Genomic DNA, 23,687 nt, shown 5'->3' on the forward strand with positions numbered 1-23,687 from the left:
TACAACAGGAAGGAAACACACATCAACAAAACGAAAACAAAGGAACATCATACTAGGAGAAGGGTACACACATAAAAACAAAACTACAAGGGGAAGGAAACACATATGAAAATAAAAAAATAGGAACTTCATTAACTAAATGGGGAAAGAAACACTCATCATACAAACAAATCATTAAAACATCATAAAACTACAACAGGGAAAAGAACACACATATACATTGAATCATCACAAACAGCAAGAGAAGGAAACGAACATAATTTTAATATATGAACATCATAACAAAGAAGGAGGGAACATATATATATATATATATATATATATATATATATATATATATATATATATATATATATATATATATATATATATATATATATATATATATATATATATATATATATATATATATATATAACTGAAAACTTATGAACAACATAAACTACAAGGAAAAAAACAAATGAACATCGCAAACTTGGAAGACGGAACACACATAAAAATGTAGTCAGGAACATCATTAACTAAATTTTAAAACTTAGGCACTTGATAAACTATCAGAATAAGTGAACACATATAGATTTAAAATCAAGATCATCATAAACTATTAGGGAAAGGGACCACACATAAAGATAAAAACAAAATAAACAACAGAAAGGGGAAACTCATCGAAATGAAAACATAGGAACATCCTTAGGGGAGGGAATACTCATCATACAAATGGAAACATAGGAACATCATTAACAACAAGGGGAGGGAATACTCATCATACAAATGAAAACATAGGAACATCCCTCACAACAAGGGGACAGGATACTCATCATACAAATGAAAACATTGGGACATCCTAACTACAAGAGGAGGCAATACTCATCATACAAATAAAAACATAGGAACATCATTAACAACAAGGAGAAGGAATACTCATCATACAAATGAAAATATAGGAACACCATTAACAACAAGGGGGGGGGGGGGGATACTCAGCATACAAATGAAAACTTATGAACACCACATACTACAAGGAGAAGGGAACCTCTTAAAAAACAAATGAACATCATAAACATTGAAGAGGGAACACACATCAAAATGTAATCAGGAACATCATTAACTACAAAAAGAGAACAAAATTTTAAAACTTAGGCACATGATAAACTATAAGAATAGTGAACACATATAGATTTGAAAACAGGATCATCATAAACTATTCGGGAAAGGGACCACACATAAAGATAAAAACAAAATAAACAACAGGAAGGGGAAACTCATCAAAATGAAAACATAGGAACATCCTTAGTGGAGGGAATACTCATCATACAAATGGAAACATAGGAACATCATTAACAACAAGGGGAGGGAATACTCATCATACAAATGAAAACATAGGAACATCCCTCACAACAAGGGGACAGGATACTCATTATACAAATGAAAACATTGGGACATTCCTAACTACAAGGGGAGGCAATACTCATCATACAAATGAAAACATAGGAACATCCCTAACTAATAGGGAGGGAATACGCATCATACAAATGAAAACATAGGAACATACCTAACTACAAGGGGAGGGAATACTCGTCATACAAATAAAAACATAGGAACATCCCTAACAACAAGGAGAGAGAATACTCATCATCAAATGAAAACATAGGAACATCCCTAACTACAAGGGGAGGGAATACTCATCATACAAATAAAAACATAGGAGCATCATAAACAACAAGGGGAGGGAATACTCATCATACCAATGAAAACATAGCAACACCCCTTACAGCAAGGAGAGGGGATACTCATCATAAAAATGAAAACATGGGAAGATCATTAACAACATGGGAAGGGAATACTCATCAAACGAACACCATTAACAACAAGAGGAGGGAATACTCATCATACAAACATCATTATCAACAAGGGGAGGGAATCCTCATCATAAAAATAAAAACATAGGAACATAATTTACAACAAGGCGAAAGAATACTCAGCATACAAATGAAAACATAGGAACATCCCTAACTACAAGGAGAGGGAATACTCATCATACAAATGAAAACATAGCAACATCCCTAACTACAAGGGGAGGGAATCCTCATCATAAAAATAAAAACAAAGGAACATAATTTACAACAAGGAAAAAGAATACTCAGCATACAAATGAAAACATAGTAACATCCCTAACAACAAGGAGAGGGAATACTCATCATACAAATGAAAACAAAGAAACATCCCTAACAACAAGGAGAGGGAATACTCATCATACAAATGAAAACAAAGAAACATCCCTAACAACAAGGAAAGGGAATACTCATCATACAAATGAAAACATAGGAACATCTCTAACTACAAGGAGAAGGAATACTCAGCACACAAATGAAAACATAGGAACATCCCTAACTATAAGGGGAGGGAATACTCGTCATACAAATGAAAACACAGAAACATCATTTACAACAAGGGGAGGGAATAATCATCATACAAATGAAAACATAGGAACATCATTAACAACAAGGGGAGGGAATTTTAATCATACAAATGAAAACATAGGAACATCATAAACTACAAGAAAATGGAGCACACATAAAAGTGTAAAATCAGGAACATTATCAACTACAAGTGGAAGGGAACACACATAAAAACGAAAACATAGGAATAACATCAACTGTAATAGAAGGAAACTTGGGAACTGCCTAAACTTGAAACTTAAACCGGAATACATAAACATCATAAACTACATGGGGGAGAAAACATTCATCTTACAATTAAAACATAGGAATATCATAAACAACACGGGGGAGTGAACACACACATGGGATCATAACAGACTGCAAGTGGAACAGAACAAAAAAAATGAAAACATAGAAACATCATAAACTACCTGGGGAGGGAACACATTCATAAACATGAAAATTTAAAAACATCATAAAATACATGGAACCATGACCAGCGGCAAGTGGAAGGGGACACACATAAAAATGAAAGAATAGAAACATCATAACTAATTTGGTATGACACACAAATAAAAACGAAAACATAGGAATAACATCAACTGTAATGGAAAAGAAACTAGGGAAGCACTTAAACTACAAACTTAAACAGGAATACATAAACATCATTAACTACACCGGGGAGAGAATACTCATCTTACAATGAAAAAATAGGAACATCATAAACAACATGGGGAAGAGAACACACATATAAACATAAGATCATTAAAACTGCAAGGGGAAGGATACACACATAAACATGAAAACTTAGAAACATCATAAACTACCTGGGGAGGGAACACACACATAAAAATTAAAACAAAGAAACATTATAAACTACATGGAGAGGGAACACACACATAAACTTAAAAACATCATAATCTACATGGGGAAAGGAACATACATAATAAAAACATAGGAACATGATCAAAGGCAAGGGGAAAGGAACACACATAAAATTAAAGCATAGAAACATCATAAACTACATGGGGAGGGAACACACACATCAAAATGAAAACAAAGGGCCAACATAAACTACAAGGAGAAGGGAACAGATATAGAAATGAAAAATTATACATCATAATCAAGGGGAAAAAACACACATAACATTGAAAACATAGAAACATCATAAACTTAAAGTGGGAGGGAACACTCATCATACAAATGAAAAATAGGAACATAATAAACACCATGAAGAAAGGAACAGTATTAAAAATGAGAACACATTTAAATCATAAACTACAAGAGGATGGGAACACACATCAAAATAAAAACTAGGGAACAACATCAACTACAAGGGAACAGTAACACACATTAAAATGTAACTGAAGAACAATATCAACTGCAAGGGGAAGAGTATCCACATACACATGAAACTTAGAGCCAACCTACTCTACAATGATAAGGGAACAAGATAAAATTGAAAAATTAGGATCAATATGAAATAAGGAGAAGGGAACACTATCAAAAATTAAAACAAAGGAACATCATAATATACGAGGAGAAGGGAACACACATAAAGTTGTAAAATCAGGAACATTATTGGGAGTGCATGGGGTAAGAAGATGGGTTAACTATGGTTTATTTTCTTAAGTCAGAAAATATTTTTCTGACATGGCTTGAACAAATTTATTTAGTTTTTCGACACTATCAATTTTTTTTTAATTTAACACTATAATATATAGGGGAATATACATACAGAATGAAAAAACAGGGTCAACTGCTTGACCAGAATATTTTTTCATCAAATTTGGTATCAGAATATTTTTTTAGAAAAAAAAAATATCCCCCTTTCGCTCCCTTGAAGTGAAATGGTGGTTCCCTTAAATCTTTACAGCGAAGACGCCAAAGCAAAAATAAATATAATTAATTAATCATTTCAAGGCGTTACATATAATTGTTATGACTACCGTGTACTATAGGGACACATTCTTATTTTCAGTTAATAAAAAAAAATGGAATTCATCATCTAAGTTATTACAAATTCTTTCATTTCTTTTATTTTTGGTGTATCTTTCAGTTTCTAATACACATTAATATGCATACAGGCCGTGGTGAAACTGAGCTTAATTTTTTAAATTGTATGTGTGCTTTGTATGCAAAAGTTTCAAATTCTGTTAAATTATTTATTCCAAATTCCCCGTAATTTCATTGTCAAATTTTAAAATCTCTCCTAAATCTTAGCTGGTTCTGAATCGTTTGAGTCAGGTATTACATTTATAATTGAGTTAAGCGTAATACAAGCGATTTCGAGTTTATCCGGAATCATGCAAAAAAAAAATTCCGCTGACTTCCGATGTTTCTCAAATGTTCCTATTTATATAACCATGTTTACATTTATCTTATGTAGGTCACGTAATTCATGCTATTACAAATAATCACCGAACACATGTGTATACTCCCTCAAAAAGTTAATCTTGAAACTTGCTAAAATGAATCAAGAGATCAGCAATGCTAAATCCTTTTGGTGACAGGGGTATTTTGATTTTTAAATACTATGAATAATAAATTAACTTATTGTATTTTGAAAGTAGTGACCTAATTCAGCGGCTATATATACATTTCTGTATACACAACATTTCTGTATATACACATTCCTACAACTCATATAGAAAATTGACATGGAAAAGGGAGTTGTAATCGACCCTTGACGAAAGTTTTTTTCGTTTACGTGAATATCGTCACGAAGTTTGTACATTTTTCCTATTTCAGTCAAGTTTATGGAACTACATTTTCCTAGCTAGGTCAGGTTTATGTAACTAAATATATCCACCAATAGGAAAGCATATGATCGGAAAATTACGAACCTAACTTCTGTCGTCGGAAAGGAGAATTACTATTCGTGACTTTTTTGCACTGACTAGAAGAAGACCTATATAAACCTTTGGTTAAATTTCGCACGTAAAATTAATAACGTATTGATTGATATTGATTTTCATTATATGTGCATCAATGCGCATTGCAGATTTTCCTATTTATGTCTCTGTATTATTGATTTTTTAAAGTATAAAGAAAATGTCATGCAGAGGTGCATTTGAGGGAGATAGAGGGTCTCGTCCACCCTTATGGAGATTCATGTATGATAAATGCATATATTGTACAAGTATCACTCCAAATATTAATTGGCTTCCCAGCCCCCTTCCCCTCCTCCTTTTTTTCAAAATCACGAAACATCAAAAAGAAGTGGCTATTCACATGATACACATAACATTGTTTCTTTAAGAAGATCATACAAAGGACTAGCATCCTAAACTACACATAGAAATGCAAACAATGGAATATCATATTTAACTATTATAGGTGGTCTCTGAGAAGGTGGTACCTAACACTACAGGGAGATAACTCTGTAAAGTCAGCTAAACGTTTTAATAACGTTGTGTGCAAAAGGAATATTAAGTTTCTCGATGATCAAAATTGGTGTTTGTCAAATTGCTATATAACCAGTGTAATTTTTCTGGCAAAACGGTTGGTTCAAAAATTTTTAAAATTTTTATATTTTTGTTAAACTGTCAAAGTAAATAATTTGACAAAATTTTATAAAAATTAAACGAGCCAAATTAATTTTAGTGAAAGTGTTGGGTACCACTTTAACTATTATATAAGGGTAATTTAGGGAACACACATAACATGCAAAACATGAAACTTAGGAACAAAATAAACTACAACAGGAAGGGAACACACATCAAAACAAAAACAAATGAACATAATTTATTCAAAAGGAGAAGAGAACACATATCAAAATAAAAACTTAGAAACATCATTAACTACAAGTAGAAGGGAACACTCATCATACAAATGGGAACATCATAATTAAATTTCAAAGAAAAAGGAGCGCACATAGAAATGAAAACTTAGAAACATCATCGATTACAAAAGATATAGAAAATGGTAGTGCGAGTTGGCAGGTTAAGTTTTTGGCCAAGGTATTTTTTTTTTATTTGAAGTCCAATGAACTTGAAACTTATTAGTTCACGTGTTCACTATTATATGGTCTTTCTAAATTTAATGCCAAGTTTTTGACCCACGATTTCACAGTCCAGCTGAACATTAAAAATGAAAGTGTGATTGCATGAGGGATCCGTGCAGTTGGTCGAATAATTATGACGTCTTGAAAGGCTTTTATATTTTTTTTTTCTTTAACGTATTAGGGAGCAACTTTTTAACTTCAACATGTTCAAGGGGGTGGGTTATCGTTTATTTTCTTACAAAATATTTTTCGCGCAAGGTGCGAACAAATTTGTTTACTTTTATGATGCGACCATTCAGATTTTTCTTTTCAAAATTCAAAAATTACATCTACCTGACCAGAAAAACACATCATCATCTTAAAGCTGTTACAAATTTAACATTTTCTTTTATTTCTTATTTTTGTATATCTTTCAGTTTCTAATAAACATTTAAAATATGTATGCAGGCCGTGGTGAAACTAAACTTACTTATCTAAATTGTATGTGCTTTATTTGTATGCAAAAATTTCAAACCAGATGCAAAACTGGAATCAACATTTTCTGATAAATTATTAATTCCAAACTCCCCGTTATTTAATGTCAAATTCAGATCTCTCCTGTCTAAGCTGGCTTGAGTCGGTCGAGTTCAACGTAATTATACAAGCGGATTCCAGTTTATTCTGAATCCTGAAAAATTTCCGATGACATCCGATATTTCTCGAATATTTCTATTTATATAACCATGTTTTCATTTATCGTTTGTAGGTCAAGTAATGCATGTTACTAAAAATAATCACCGAATAGCATCCCCAATTGCAAGTACATTTGTATTCCCTCAAAGGTTAGTCTCCAAACTTGATAAAATAATCAAGAGACCAATACTGCTAAATCCTGTGGGTGGCAGAGGTACTTTGATTTTTATATACTTTGGATATGAAAGTTGTGACCTATTTCAGAGATTTTATATACATTCTTATATACACTAGCTTATATAGAAATTGCACAAGAACAAGGATTTTTAATCGACCCTTTAAGAAAGTACAGATTCCCCAGGTTTTTCGCCTACGTGATTATCGCCACATTTTCCCTATTTAGGTCAAGTTTATGTAACTACATTTTCCTAATTAGGTCAAGTTTATGTAACTAAAATTTATCCGCCAATAAGAAACAGAATGATCGGAAAATTACGAACCTAGCTTTGGTCATCGGAATGAAGAATTGCCATGCGTGATTTTTACACTGATCAGAAAGATGATCTATAAATCTTTGGTTAAATTAAGCACGTAAAATTAAGACGATATATTGATTTTTAAAAAACATACATCAATGAGGAGCATGCAGATTTAGGGGAAAGAACACACAGATAAAAATGAAAACTTAGAAACTTCATAACAGTTATCAAAGGTACCAGGATTATAATTTACTACGCCAAACGCGCGTTTCGTCTACATAAGACTCATTAGTGACGCTCATATCAAAATATTATAAAGCCAAACAAGTACAAAGTTGAAGAGCATTGAGGATCCAAAATTCCAAAGAGTAAATTATACATGGGGAGGGAACACACACATAAAAATGAAAACTTAGAAACATCATAAACATACATGAAGAACGGATTATACATGATAAAAACACGGGAACATGACCAGCGGCAATTAAGGGGAAGACATGCACATATATAAAAATGAAAACATAGAAACATAATAAACTACATGGGGATGGAACACTCACACATAAAATGAAAACATAGAAACATCATAAACTACATGGGGAGGGAACACTCACACATAAAATGAAAAAAAAAGAAACATCATAAACTACATGGGGATGGAACACTCACACATAAAATGAAACCATAGAAACATCATAAACTACATGGGGATGGAACACTCACACAAAAAATGAAAACATAGAAACATCATAATTAAACTACATGGGGATGGAACACTCACAAATAAAATGAAAAAAAAGAAACATAATAAACTACATGGAGAGGGAACACACAAATAAAAATGAGAAGTTTTGAAACCTCTTAATTATAGGAGAAGGGAACAAAAAGAATAAATGGAGGGAGATGTATCCATGGGACTCAAATGGTGTCCCGATTGCATATAGGCAAAACGCTGGGATATCAGAAGGGTTAACAGTTTCATTTCAACTAGAGGTGCATTGTCCATGTTTCGGTGATAAGTTTAAATACTATATCTGTAATCTGTCTATTATATCATTTAAAGACATTACCCTATTATCTAAACCAACCAACGATATCATAAATATGTTTGAATGTTAATTAGTCTAAAATTGTAAAAAAAACTTACGATTTTTTCGGTAGTTGCATGTTTAGGGCATACGATACAGTTTTGATCCCATACTGAATTTTTGATGACAATTTGCATAAAGTCTTTTTATTGCCTACTCACATCAAATATGTGATAAGAAAAAAATAAACCTTCATGTGCTACTTTTTGAGTAAAATGAAGTCGAAATTTTATATATTTGCTCAAAATTCGGATTTGTGGACGTAATTTTCCTTTTGACAGAAATACATAACTTTTTTATTTTATAAGATAAACACAGGCTTTTCTTTGTTAAGATATTTGTAAATTCTGTTTATATAGATGTCCTTTAAATTAGTGCATTTTTTTTTCTTCAAATAATTCATATTTTTCAAACATTCATGAATGTAGGAAAAAAAAATCATTTTTAGCTGTATATTTATCAAATTTTTAAAAAATGCACTATTTTAGTTTTCATAAAAATTGGAACACATAATCTTCCTTCGTAAACAAACCAAATGGCATTTTAAAAAAGAGGGGTTCAGGAACTCATTTTCGAGTTAAATAAGTTTGATTGATAAAAATCAGTCGAAAACTGCATCTTTTCCTGATAAATCATAGTTTGACGTCGCAAAAATAACAATTTACGTTAGCAACGTCATTGCCTCCCCTGTAACTGAATCTTTTGCCCTTAAGGCAAATGTATATTTTGCTGACGGTATATCGATTTTCAGCTAAGAATTTCTTTGCTTGTCCCCCCTGAAAACCCTTTACAAAAAGTAAACCTAAATATACATAAATCTTTATTGTAAAACAGACAAAATATAGGACATAGAAAATTATAGTGCAAGTTTATCCGACACACTTTGGGGGGGGGGGGGGGTTGTTTCCAATTAAGCAGGGTATGGAATACTCATGTTTTTTCTGCATCAGTGTACTTAGTCCAAATAGTCATGACGTCTTGAATTAAAGACTATTATATATATTTTTGCTTTGACGCCTTAAAACGCAACTATTTGACTTCAGGGGTGGGTAATGGTTAGTTTTCTAAGTGGTCAGAAAATAAATTTTTGTACAAGGCGCGAACAAATTTATAGCAGGGTTTGGAATACTCATGTTTTTTTCTGCATCAGTGTACTTAGTCCAAATAGTTATGACGTCTTGAATTAAAGACTATTATATATATTTTTGCTTTGACGCCTTAGAACGCAACTATTTGACTTCAGGGGTGGGTAATGGTTAGTTTTCTAAGTGGTCAGAAAATAAATTTTTGCACAAGGCGCGAACAAATTTATAGCAGGGTTTGGAATACTCATGTTTTTTTCTGCATCAGTGTACTTAGTCCAAATAGTTATGACGTCTTGAATTAAAGACAATTATATATATTTTTGCTTTGACGCCTTAGAACACAACTATTTGACTTCAGGGGTGGGTAATGGTTAGTTTTCTAAGTGGTCAGAAAATAAATTTTTGTACAAGGCGCGAACAAATTTATAGCAGGGTTTGGAATACTCATGTTTTTTTCTGCATCAGTGTACTTAGTCCAAATAGTTATGACGTCTTGAATTAAAGACTATTATATATATTTTTGCTTTGACGCCTTAGAACGCAACTATTTGACTTCAGGGGTGGGTAATGGTTAGTTTTCTAAGTGGTCAGAAAATAAATTTTTGCACAAGGCGCGAACAAATTTATAGCAGGGTTTGGAATACTCATGTTTTTTTCTGCATCAGTGTACTTAGTCCAAATAGTTATGACGTCTTGAATTAAAGACAATTATATATATTTTTGCTTTGACGCCTTAGAACACAACTATTTGACTTCAGGGGTGGGTAATGGTTAGTTTTCTAAGTGGTCAGAAAATAAATTTTTGCACAAGGCGCGAACAAATTTATTTAGTTTTTGGACGCGATTGTTAAGATTATTTTTTTTCAAATTTTAGCACTATAAAGTATGGGGAAATTACATTCATAATATTTTTTGTCATCTTCCTGACCAGAATATTTTTTTCCCATCAAATTGGAGGCCAAATTCAAACTCTCCTGAATCTAAGCTGGTTGAATACAGGGGGGTGTCCGCGGTTGGAACCCCCATTTTTTTGGACGATCAATGCATTTGGTTGGAACCCCTCTTTACTCTGGGTTGGGACCTTCCTTTTTTAAATTGCCGGATCCACCCCTTGGTTTTCATTTAAGTGAAGCGTAATACAAGCGGGTTCCAGTTTATCCTAAATCCTCAAAAAAAATCCGATGACTTCAGATATTTCTCGAATGTTCCTATTTATATAAAATAATATCTATATAACCATGTTTACATTTATCGTATTTAGGTCAAGTAATTCATATAACTAACAAGAATGTGTCCAAAGTACACGGATGCCCCACTTGCACTATCCTTTTCCATGTTCCATGGACTGTAAAAATTGGGTAATAATCTTATTTGGCATTAAAATTAGAAAGATTATATTATAGGGAACATATGTAATAAGTTTCAAGTTGATTGGACTTCAATTTCATCAAAAACTACCTTGACCAAAAACTTTAACCTGAAACTCCCACTTTCATTTTCTATGTATAGTGAACCGTGAAATTGGGGTCAAAAGTCTAATTTGGCATTAAAATTATCAAGATCATATCATAAGCAATAAGTGTACTAAGTTTCAAATTGATTGGAATTCAGCTTCATCAAAAACTTCCTGGACCAAAAACTTTAACCTGGAACTTCCCCTTTCATTTTCTATGTTCAGTGGACCGTGAAATTGGGGTCAAAAGTCTAATTTGACTTTAAAATTAGAAAGATCATATCATAAGCAATAAGTGTACTAAGTTTCAAATTGATTGGAATTCAGCTTCATCAAAAACTACCTTGACCAAAAACTTTAACCTGAAACTCCCCCTTTCATTTTCTATGTTCAGTGGACCGTGAAATTGGGGTCAAAAGTCTAATTTGGCATTAAAATTAGAAAGATCATATCATAAACAACAAGTGTACTAAGTTTCAAGTTGATTGGACTTCAGCTTCATCAAAAACTACCTTGACCAAAAACTTTAACCTGAACGGACGGACAGACGGACAGACGAACGGAGGCACAGACCAGAAAACATAATGCCCCTCTACTATCGTAGGTGGGGCATAAAAATAATCACCGAATAGCATCCCCGATTGAAAGTAAATTAGTACTCCCTCAAAAGTTAATCTTGAAACTTACTACACTGAATAAAGAGATCCGCACTGCTAAATCCTGGGGGTGATAGGGGTACCTTGAATAATTAATTAACTTATTGTATTTTGAAAGTAGTGACCTATTTCAGCGGTTATAAATACATTTCTGTATACTCATGTGGAAATTGCAAAGGGAAATGATAAAGGGAGTTATAAATGATCCTTACCGAAAGTACAATTACCCCTGGGTTTCTGCCTTCGTGATTCTCGTCACGAAGTTTACATTTTTTCCTATTTAGATCAAGTTTAGGTAACTACATTTTCCTAAATAGGTCATGTTTATGTAAATTTCAGATGTATCCGCCAATAAGAAACAGTATGATTGTAAAGTTACGAACCTAACTTTGGTCTTTGGAATGGAGAATTGCCATTGGTTACTTTTTTGCACTGATCAGAGAGATGATCTTTTAACCATTTTGTCTGGTTGAATTTCTCAAGATTTTTTTTTAAATTAGACGATTCGAGATTGATTGGTATTGATTTGTAAAATGTAAGCATCAATTATTTACAGATTTCCTTATTTATGCATGGCGCTATATTCAGTTTGCAAAAGAGGGAAAATATCAGGCGTATTTTAATAAGAGGTTCAGTGTAGACTGGTTCCCGATCGCAATATTCAGTATGTTACACATATACCAATATAACGTGAGAGAGTATGGCTAATAGCTAATACCTGGAACGTAGTACCGGGAACCAGGATAGGTTCAGTGAGTCTTTACTTTTCCACTCTTATAGGGCTTAATTAAATTCATGTAAGATATTTGCATATTCTTATTACAAGTATCACTCTTTTCATTTGCTTGCCATTCTTTCTTTTTTCTACATTCCTGGAACTGTACCTGAATATCACTAATCATTTCTGGGAAGAAAATTTCTGTAAAAGTTAACAGACGACAGATGACAGAAGCCAAGTGATGAAAAAAGCTCACTTGGCCCTATGGGGCAGGTGAGCTAAAAATGGTATATAAGACTAGAAACACAAAAAAATAATTTATTTTCATAAATAAAATATCACAATAGTACAAATATCACAGTGTGAATCAACAAGGCATCAACAAGAAAGTTTATTTTTTTAAAGGGTCTCAATGGGGGGGGGGGGGGGGATAGTAGCTGAGAAACATCCTCTTATTTGAAAATCTAGCGTTAATCTTTAATTGGCATAACTAAATTTGTAGTAAACTTATAAATACTTTTTTTTTTAAACAATCTAACAAATGTTATTACCTTTATTTTGGACACATGTAATGTTTCAGAGTATGAAAAACCAATATAAATAATAAACAGGGATCAAAACATATTTGAACATTTATTTATACTAACAAATTTAAATCAAAAGCAATGAGGAAGGTTGATGATTGTGGGAATTATGGCATTACAGTTTGTAGAACCAATGAAGTTGCTCGTACAAAATCAGGCACAAATGATAAAAAATTATGGCAAATTACATTTATTTAATAACAACAATAAGCATCAATTAATTTTTCTCATAAAACAATAGAGAATGTTTAGCAAATTCTCAATTCAGATTGGCTACAGAATATAATTATAATGGAGTTCAAATATTTTTAGGTAGGATCAGATAAATAGATAATACTACTTATAATCCTATTAAAAGTCTATTCTAAAATAGCAAAACAAAATCTTGAATATTCTTAATACCAAATTAAATGTTATGTATCTGTATTGTATGGTCGTATGTGTTTTGTAGTTTAGTCGTGAGAGTTGTGTCCCTTTGTACATGTTGTATGATGATGATGCATATTTGTCATGTGATGTTATCAGTCTCTTTGAAATAAACGTGCTATGGAAATAGACGTGTTTTTGTTGCTCTTAAGCAAATATAACTTTAGCGGCATGGGGAGGCAAGTGTATGTCCCCCCATGTACGTAATATGGTGGAGGACTTCAAAACGACCCCTTTTTAAGTGATTATTATGTGAGCTGTCCCCAAGATGAAGAACAAACTTTTTAAAGTCTAGACCACGAGGTTGGCGGTGCCATTATTAAATTTTGACCACGTTGAAACCTTGGAATTTTCATTTAGTGGAGTATAGCAGTATCATGCGGTTGACAATAGAAACAATTTTTGGATTTTGTGTGCAATTTGGATGTTTTTTTATTTGGATTTAGCCAATATTCAGAAGTCACAAATTTATGGGAGTTTTCGTCAACAAAAGAAAACGGTAAAATTCAAGGAACTGTTTTTAAACAACATTGTATACATGCATTTTAATATCGAAAGTATTTCGCAATTGTTTATTATCATTTGAAGTTTGATTTTCATTTGGACTGTTGGACGCGATTGAAATTTCTACACAAACAATTAAATTTTAACCGCAATTAGACGTTGGTCAGTCTGACATCAAGAAATACAGCTGTGTTTGTTTATGTGTGCAGAAAACTGTAGCATGTGTCATGTGACGTCCCGGCCTATCATCTTACAGTACTTCGAAAATAATTGCTAAAGTAATTGGCGTTATCTTTACTAACTAATCAGCTTGACCTATGTGTGTATTTAGGATTTAGCAGGGAAAATGTCTTGCAGTTTTGAAATATTTTAATTATACTACAGACGGTACGTGTGAGATTTATCTCGTTGTACGCTACCCAGTAACAAGGAAAACACCGACTTTAATTATGAATTCATTTCAATTTTTGTCTGAAGGATTTTTTTTTATTATTAATACATATATTTCTGTTAACAGTTGGACTGATTTGATAGCGGATTGTCAGTAGCGGTGAGATAATAGTCATAAATAAAACCTAGGTTGATATTGACATATCTGGAGCTATTCATTTGTTTCATCTTTATTTTATTTTGTGAGTGTGATGTATGAGAGATTGAACACGTTAGAGAGGGAGAATTAGTCATATTTTCTTTTGACTGCATATGTAACTTATGAAGTGTTTCTTTGATGTTATATTTACCATTTTTAAGAGTTAAAGGTCTCTGATGATTATCTATCAATTTGATGTATACAGCTACATTTATGACAATATTCTAGTACTTTCCATTTAGTAGATTGAGTAAATGTATCAAATGCATATTTTTTTTGTGTTGTTGAATGAACGTAATGCCTGCATAAGGTCCTAAGGGGGAGATCGAGATGCCAGACGTTTGGATTTTTCTGCATTGTTGATACTGGTGTGTATGCCAATGGATGGTAGTTGTGAGAACTGGTCAGCCACAAGTATTTCAGTTATATTATAAATGTATTTACATGATTATTTGAAAAATGATTTTAGTCTTATACGGAAGTGATTACATAGTTTGAATGTAAAAGTGCATTTTTCTTCTTCTTGAATTTGTATATGGATAAAACACATAAACCATTTTGATAAAATTTGGGAAATTTTCTTTTTGGGGGTGGGATGTTGTGTATCTGTATTGTATGGTCGTATGTGTTTTGTAGTTTAGTTGTGAGAGTTGTGTCCCTTTGTATGATGATGATGCATATTTGTCATGTGATGTTATCAGTCTCTTTGAAATAAACGTGCTATGGAAAAAGACGTGTTTTTGTTGCTCTTAAGCAAATATAACTTTAGCGGCATGGGGAGGCAAGTATATGTCCCCCCATGTACGTAATACAAATTTGATAAAGTCAAAATCTTATTGATAAGCATTGTCTTCTTACTATGCTGCAGAGCCCTAGCTCTTAAGTTCTTTAGAATTTTTATTTACTACTTGCTAATCATAAAGCTATGGATTTTTCCTATTTTAAAAATTTTGGAATTGCAACCCAAGTTCAGCATGTTCAGGTCATATTTATTTCCCAAAAAAAATTAATGTCTTAATTACTTCTTTCCGTAAAGCTCTTTTTGTACCTATTTTTTTTAAACCATTCTCTTGACACAGTAATTTAATTATTTCTATTTGTTTACATTCTCGCCTATTTTGTTTAACCATATTGATTCTCGTCATGACATCATGAAAAACTAAAAAATATAATTTCAAGAATGATAATATGAATAATATTTTCTTTTGTTGTTTTATTATGTTATGTATTTGAAAAAAGTATGTTTCTCATTGGTTTAAACCAATTATGTTGTTATTGTTGCATTTCCTAAGCTGGATTTTACAATTTTAATACCTAAATGAAGATAAATTTTGGCTTGATACTCTGTCCAACAAACAGAATCAACAGTAGCAACTAAAAAGATAAAATCTGTTTTCAAACTTCACCAATAATCAAACTAAAGGTGATACCTATCACTACAGGGAGATAACTCTGTAAAATCAGCTAAACGTTTTAATCACATTGTATTGATAAAGAAATACTAAGTTTCTCAATGATACAAATGGGTGTTTGTCAAACTGCTATGTATACAATGAAATTTTTTCTGAGAAAGTGTTTCCTTCAATTTTTTTAATTTTTTTTTATATTTTTGTCAGTCTCAAAGTAAATTTTATGAAAATTTAACTAGCCAAGTTAATTTAAGTCAAGATGTTTGGTACCAACATAAACAAACTATATTGATAAATACAAATAGAGCTAACATTACACCTAAACAGAAATGATTTTCTTTTGATATGCAGTCCTACAGACAGGACATTTATGGCGATTTTTTTCAACTATAGTTAATTCTTCGAACATTCCAAGGCAAGTAGAATGATAAACATGAGAACACGACAGTAGTACTGTTTGTCTGCCTTCTTTATTGGTAGCCTCACTATCACCTTCACCTTGTACACCCTGCTTTCCCTTTTCTGAAGTTTTTTGTGTGGAGGTACGTTTGGTATTCTTAACATTGTCTGCAGAGGTCAAGTGAAACACAGATTTGACCTTGGCATTGTCAGGAACGTTAATGTCACTTGGAAGTGCAAGTCCTGTTAAACATATTGGACACTCCATTTTCCCTCTTTCTACAGCCTAAAAATACAATATAAACATGAATAAATCTGTTTCAGGGTATGTTAGCGTGTTTTGTAGCCATTCAGGGTTTTTGTTGTTCCTTTCTCTTATAGTTGATGTGTTTCACTCAGTTTTGGTTTGGTACCTGGATTTGTTTCAGTTAAATTGATTTAAGGTGGTACCAAACACTACAGGGAGATAACTGTAAAATCAGCAGAACGTTTTAATGACATTGTGTTCTTAAGGGAATATTAAGCTTCTCAATGATCAAAATAAGTGTTTGTCAAACTGCTATATAACCAGTGTAATTTTTCTGATTAAATGGTTGGTTCAATTTTTGGGATTTTTTCATATTTTTGTCAAAGAGTCAAAGTAAATACTTTGTCAAAATTTTAAGAAAATTAAACGAGCCAAATTAATTTTAGTTAAGGTGTTAGGTACCACCTTAAGACTATTGAACAGCGCTATACTACTATTGCCTTTATTTTGTACACAATCTTTTATACTTGTTAAATAAATAAAAGAAACATTTTTAATATTTACCACTAGGAAGAAATGCACAATAAGTACCACTATATACAGAGTGTCAGGTCAAACTCCACATATATCTTTCTATTATTTTCAATAGTTTTCAATATAAGCTTGATTTTGTTTCAATACTAAATTAAGTAAAATATCTTTTAACAAGAATTTTTCCATAGTACATGAATGCTCCAAAGGCACAATCATTTTCTATGTTCAATGTAATGTGACATTGGGGTCAAAACTCTAGTTTTTCTATCATTTTTCATAGTTTTCAATGTAAGCTTGATTTTGTTTTAATACTAAATTAAGTAAAACAAGTAAAACTGCAAGCTACTGCTCACTGATGATACCCCCGCTGCAAGTGGATAATTTTAATAGTGTAAAAATATGTAAGTGTTGGGTTAACAGGAAGTTGTTGAGTGATGAATCTTAAAACCCATTACACGGTCTGGCAGACTTATATAAACCCTGAAACCAAATTTCAGAAATTCTTGTATTGTAGTTCCTGAGAAAAATGTGATGAAAATTTTCAACTATGCTCTCATGTGTAAAATTATACAGCGTTCGATAAACAGGAAGTTTTTGAGTGACAAATCTGAAAACGCATTACAAGGTATAGCTGACTTATACAAACCCTGAAACCAAATTTCAGAAATCTTTGTGTTGTGGTTCCTAAGAAAAATGCAACAAAAATATTTGTAGGACGTAGGACGGACTGATGGACTGACAGACAGAAAACAGTATATCCCTGCTTTTTAAAAGGGGGTACGATAAAAAAAAATTTAAAGTGTGTGGAATAAATAAAAATTGCCTATTTTCATTGATATTTGATTTCGTGGTTTTGTCAAAGTCTATATATATTATTATAAAAAATTTATAATCCATTGTACATTGCAATTCATGGTTCCAAGGTAATCACAAAATCCACAAAAATTGGTATCCAATAAATAATAAGGCCTAAAAAAAAATCTGTGTTTCCGGTAACATCATTTTGAAAAATAGGGTCAGTAGGTCGGAATTATTGTCAATTAACAGAAACCTGTGTCAAAAAACAGGGTCGGTTGGTTTTCTCTCGGCCTAATGAATTCACAGTATTCAAGAAAACAAATGAATCCACAGTGTATAATTCTGTTATTCATTGCAGTCTTTTTTTCTTTATTTCTTGTAAACATCTCCTTTTCTTCAGAGTTTTTGACATGACCGAAACTTACACACTTTTTTTGTACACTGAAACAATACAATCATTAGACTAAAATTATGATAACATACCTTTAACTGTATCTGATCCCACTCATCATCTGTGATTCTGTGAAGGGAAGTCTCAAAACTACGGAAAACATTTCTACTGGCTTCTAAACTCTGGTCGATTTCAGACAGGAACTGGTTCAAATTGAAGTCACATGACCTTATCATTCTGTCTGTTATGCTGGACAGCTGCAAAAAGAATACAATCATCATAATTCTATCCATTATACTGGACAGCTGTATAAGTATCACAATCATCGTAAAGATTTAACAGTATGTGTCAATATACATGGAGGCACCACCCGCACTACCATTTTCTATGTTTAGCGGACTGTGAAATTGGGGTCATAATTCTAATTTGGCATTAAATCATATCATAGGGAACCTATGTGAACTTAGTTTCAAGTTGATTGGATTTCAACTTTATCAAAAACTACCTTGACAAAAACTTTAACCTGAAGCTAGACACACTAACTGACACACGGATGCACAGACCGAAAAACATAATGCCCCTAAGTTGGGCATCATAAAAAAGGTACTATCTATGAGCTCTGAATTTCTGAAGCAAACATTAAAATTAAGGATGACCACTGCTTGAATTTAACCAAATTTTCATACAGTAAATTTAGAAATTTTTGTGTGCATTTATCATTGCGAGTTTGACAATTTTAACTAAAATGAGATTTTAGTTTTTGCGATATTGAGAAAAATCTTAATTGATACAAAAATTTTGAAAATGCGAGGTTTAAATTATTGCGATTATAACCCTGCCGCATTTTTGGTAATAATAAAAACATAGCAATAATTTCTGTATTGACAGTAAATGAAACATATTTTATGGAATTTTTTGGTTAATCCTCATTAGAATCTAGACAAAGAAGATTCACAGCACAGGCAATATGAAAAATTGCAAACTAAAACTTAACATCAAGTATCAACTCAAATATAAGATTATTCCCTTCGAAAGACCCTAATTTCATGTTTACTGTAAACCAACTTATTTTCGCGGATACTTTATTTCGCGTTTTACCCTTTCTTGACCACTTCGTGGCTATTTAATTTCACGATTTTCTGATTTACTTGATGAAGTGTATTAAGGAAAGATCAAAGATTGACATATTCGCGACGATTTATATTCGCGTTATTTTTCTACTTGCGAAAGTCGCGAAAATAAATCGCTCACGAAAATAAGTTGGTTTACAGTATTTGATTTGCTTTACCTTTTCTTGATAGAATTTTTTCTTGAGATTAGGATCATTTGGAGGAACCTCTTGTCTGAATTTCAAATACCAACATCTTACAACATAGCCTCTCCACGCTGCCTGTATTCTAAAAATAAGTCACAATAACAGAGATAATTATAAGTAATATGTAGAGTAAATGAAAATATTCCAACATCTCGCCTCTCCTGTATTCAAAAAGTAGGTAAACATAATAAAATAAGTGTTATGTTGGTAATATTGGGGGTGTTTGGATATACGCCCGAGGCGGCCTATGGTTAGCCATAGGTACCAATGGTTTGATATTTTATACACAAAATATCAAACCATAGGTACCTATGAGTAACCATAGGCCGCCTCAGGCGTATATCCAAACACACCCATTGTGTTTAAAAGTGTAGCTTGATATCTATGCTTTATGATCAACTCATTGGCCAGGTAGCCTAAGTAGTTTATCATTTAGCCTGACAACACTGCAGTTGTGAGTTAGAATCTTAATGGACTATAATTGTCAGTTTTCCAGCAAACGGTGGCGGTTTTCTCCAGGGACTGGCTAACTGACACTTATAACATTTTTTCTAAAGTTTTATTTTCATGGTTGTTTTGTGTACTACTCAGAACATTGTAAGTGCATTACTCAAAATCTGATAAAATTAAGGTGGTACCTAACACTACAGGGAGATAACTCTGTAAAGTCAGCTAAATGTTCTAACTACGTTGTGTTGTAAAAGGGATATTAAGCTTCTCAATGACCAAAATTGGTGTTTGTCAAACTGCTATATAACCAGTGTAATTTTTGTGACAAAACAGTTGGTTCAATATTTTTGAAATTTTTATATTTTTGTTAAAGGGTGAAAGTAAGTACTTTGACAAAATTTTATGAAAATTAAACGAGACAAATTAATTTTAGCGCAAGTGTTGGGCACAACCTTAAAACGGTGTGAATTGATTTAATTTCCCTATACATGTAGCAGAATATGACATGGAACATTGTTATGGTTCATTGAGTAGAATTTTTTACTTTTTCTTTGTTCAAAGAGCTTTCATAAATCTGCCTTCAATTTGTAAACTCCTTTATAGATAAATTTGCCTTAATAAAGGTCTTGTCAACTTAAAATGTTGTAGTGATCTTTCTAACCCTTGAGTCTTCAATAAATTATCAATAATATTTATTTGCATTAATCCATTACTACAATATGTCCACAAACCTTGAAGCACATTTGATTCTATGTTGTTTAGATCCCTCGTGTATGACTCTGGTTTGATACTGTTCTTTACGACACATAGGACATGTCTTCTTACCGGTGAATCTCTCAAAAGCTTGTAAACATGACTGTAAAAATACAAAATTTTCTTTTTTTACAGATTTGTTTGGTTGAATGCATTAGTTATTAATTATAAATGAAAAAGGCTATTATACAGATATATTATGAACAGGCTGACTATGCGGTATGGGCTTTGCTCATTGTTGAAGGCCATACGGTGACCTATAGTTGCTAATGTCTGTGTCATTTTGGTCTTTTGTGGATAGTTGTCTCATTGGCAATCATACCACATCTTCTTTTTTATAGGACTGTAAAGAAACAGAAATGGGCGTTTTTCAATAAAAGCGTAACTTTCAGACCTAAAAAAATGGAAAATCAACTTGTCTAAAATTTAATTTCAAGAGTTATTTTGAATACCTCTATCATAGACCTGTTTGGAAACAAAAAGTGCAATTTTAAATACTCTTTAAAAATATCTTATTTTCATAATTTGTGTACTGTTTCTAAACACATATTTTTGAAATTTTAAATGACATTCCAGTTTGTTTACTTTATATACTAGAAAAATCTCAATTTTTCTAAATTGGAGAACCATTTTTTATCGATAAAGATTAGACAGTACTTCATATATGAAGGTACAACTTATGTTACATAGTTGACATTTTGATGCGTTTCGTAGTTGACAAAACCATTTTGTAGTGGACAAAAAGTTTCGTAGTTGACATCAACCCTATTCTATGTTAATAAAAATTACATGAAACTAACCCTTGTTAGATGTTTTGCATGAATATAATTGAAAAAAAGAGTTAAAAAGACTGCATGGTAGTGGTTGTGTCCACCACGAAACGTTATTCTCCCACACTTGTTTCGTAGGTGACCGTTTCTTAGGGGACATATTCCCATGTTTTATTTTTTCCCCACAATCCCTATATTGCAATAGTAACAACACTGATTGTATTCATCAAAGCATGTATTAAGCTGTACACTGATATTTTTTTCATAATTTTAAAACCAGATACTGAAGGAGATTTGACCCGTTTCGTAGTGGACATTAACAAAAATACAATTTTTCTTACCAACAATTTAATTGCCATTTTAAAAGCATCACTTCTTTTGTAAGACCCTAATGTTTATATCTCTTGCAAACAAAAATTACATTGATTTTATAAAACTGTTTATTAGCAAATTTTAATGACTTCGTTTCATAGTGGACATTTTGTCAGGGACACACCTTCTGAATTTAAAAATCCTGTGTTGAAAGCTGTTTATAAAAATATGTTGGCTCTGAACATACTTTTGAATTATTAAAGAACTTATATTAAGTAAAAATAGCATTTATTTCTACATTTTTTTACGATATTTTAGAGTATGAATGTTGAACAGGCGGTCTAGGGACATGCTGTTTATTAAAATATTCCATTCAGGAATCAATATCTTATCCATCCCTCTAAAAAATAAACTGTTTCTTTGCTTAAATATGTTAAATCTAATTCAATATTCTGACTGCACAAAAAATTACTTGCAAAGATCAAACGCATTTTTTTAAAAGTGGTTGGGACAAAAAAGCATGTTTTTATTGAAAAACGTTCAAATAGTAAATTTTGCAAATTCATTTGTTTGAATGCATTAGTTGTTTATTTCGTAACGAAAAGGCTTTTTTGTAGATATATTATAAACAGGACTGTAAAAAACACAAACAAATTTTGCAGACTTATTTGCTTGTATGCATTATCGGTAATCATAAATATTTAATGACAAAGTTATTAATGTAGATCAATTGTTTTGTAATTAAAGGGCTCACAGGTCTAAATAATTTTTTTTTTTTCAAATATAGGATTTTGCTATTTTTTTCTATAAATAAACTTTATCCTATACTTAATGGAAAAATTAAATAAAAATATGGGGTCACTGTTCATTTAAGCTCACAATCTGCCTATGAAAGAAGCATGCAGTTTTGTTACGGTTTTTGTTTTTGTAAAACTAATAGGAGAAAAAAGCTAAAATAAAAATTAAAAAAGAAATAAATTACAGAAATTGCTTAAACTTTACAATAGTTTAGTTGAAGTATAGTTAATTTGAAAAAAATAATAAAAAATACAATTCACCGATGAGTTAGAAAAGTAGTTTCAATTTTTATGCAAAGTATGGCATTTTTTCACCAAAGAGACATAATTTAGAGCTTTTTCATCGATATAAACATTTAAAAAGTCACCTGTGGCCAATTTTTTTTTTGGTTGATATATGTACTACATGTATATCATAAAGTTATAACTAAAAGTATAATAATAATAAAATTTGTAATAAAAAAACAAATGTTTTAATTTTTGCTGATTATTTTGTACCCTTGAGCCTCCTTAAGTACCACTCCGTTTAAGAATCATGCAAATTGAGAAAAATATGATTTACCCTATGTGGTCATATCACCTTACATGTATATTGGCCAAAGACCACAATTAATGACCCCGCTTTTTCGCTTTTCGTTGTCCAAGAATATAGTTTCTTTTAATTAGAGTGTATTTTTCCTTAATTTTTTTTCTTTCCCTTCCTCAGTCATTTCTTAAATTTTTTGGGGTGGAAATGAAAGAAGAGAGGTGAAATAAATTTTTGGATGTTGTATTTTAAATGATTTTGATATGGAATGAGTGATTAGGCAAA

At 31.8% G+C, this 23,687-nt stretch overlaps 1 protein-coding gene across 2 annotated transcripts in view; it reads right to left on the minus strand.

Annotated features, from left to right (window-relative positions):
• Positions 1-12,902: 12,902 nt before the first annotated feature.
• LOC143054313 (RING finger protein 32-like) overlaps positions 12,903-23,687 on the minus strand; it is a 66,106-nt gene continuing 55,321 nt past the window's right edge. For both annotated transcript variants that reach the window (XM_076227280.1, XM_076227279.1), the window contains exons 5-8: positions 20,976-21,100; positions 19,768-19,876; positions 18,572-18,736; positions 12,903-16,795 (exon numbers count right to left, since the gene is read on the minus strand). In XM_076227280.1, coding sequence (XP_076083395.1) covers positions 16,430-16,795; positions 18,572-18,736; positions 19,768-19,876; positions 20,976-21,100 — 765 coding nt within the window. In that variant the 3' untranslated portion in view covers positions 12,903-16,429. The remainder of the gene's footprint in view (positions 16,796-18,571; positions 18,737-19,767; positions 19,877-20,975; positions 21,101-23,687) is intronic.

Source organism: Mytilus galloprovincialis, chromosome 12, assembly GCF_965363235.1.
Source record: "Mytilus galloprovincialis chromosome 12, xbMytGall1.hap1.1, whole genome shotgun sequence".
NCBI lineage: Eukaryota > Metazoa > Mollusca > Bivalvia > Mytilida > Mytilidae > Mytilus > Mytilus galloprovincialis.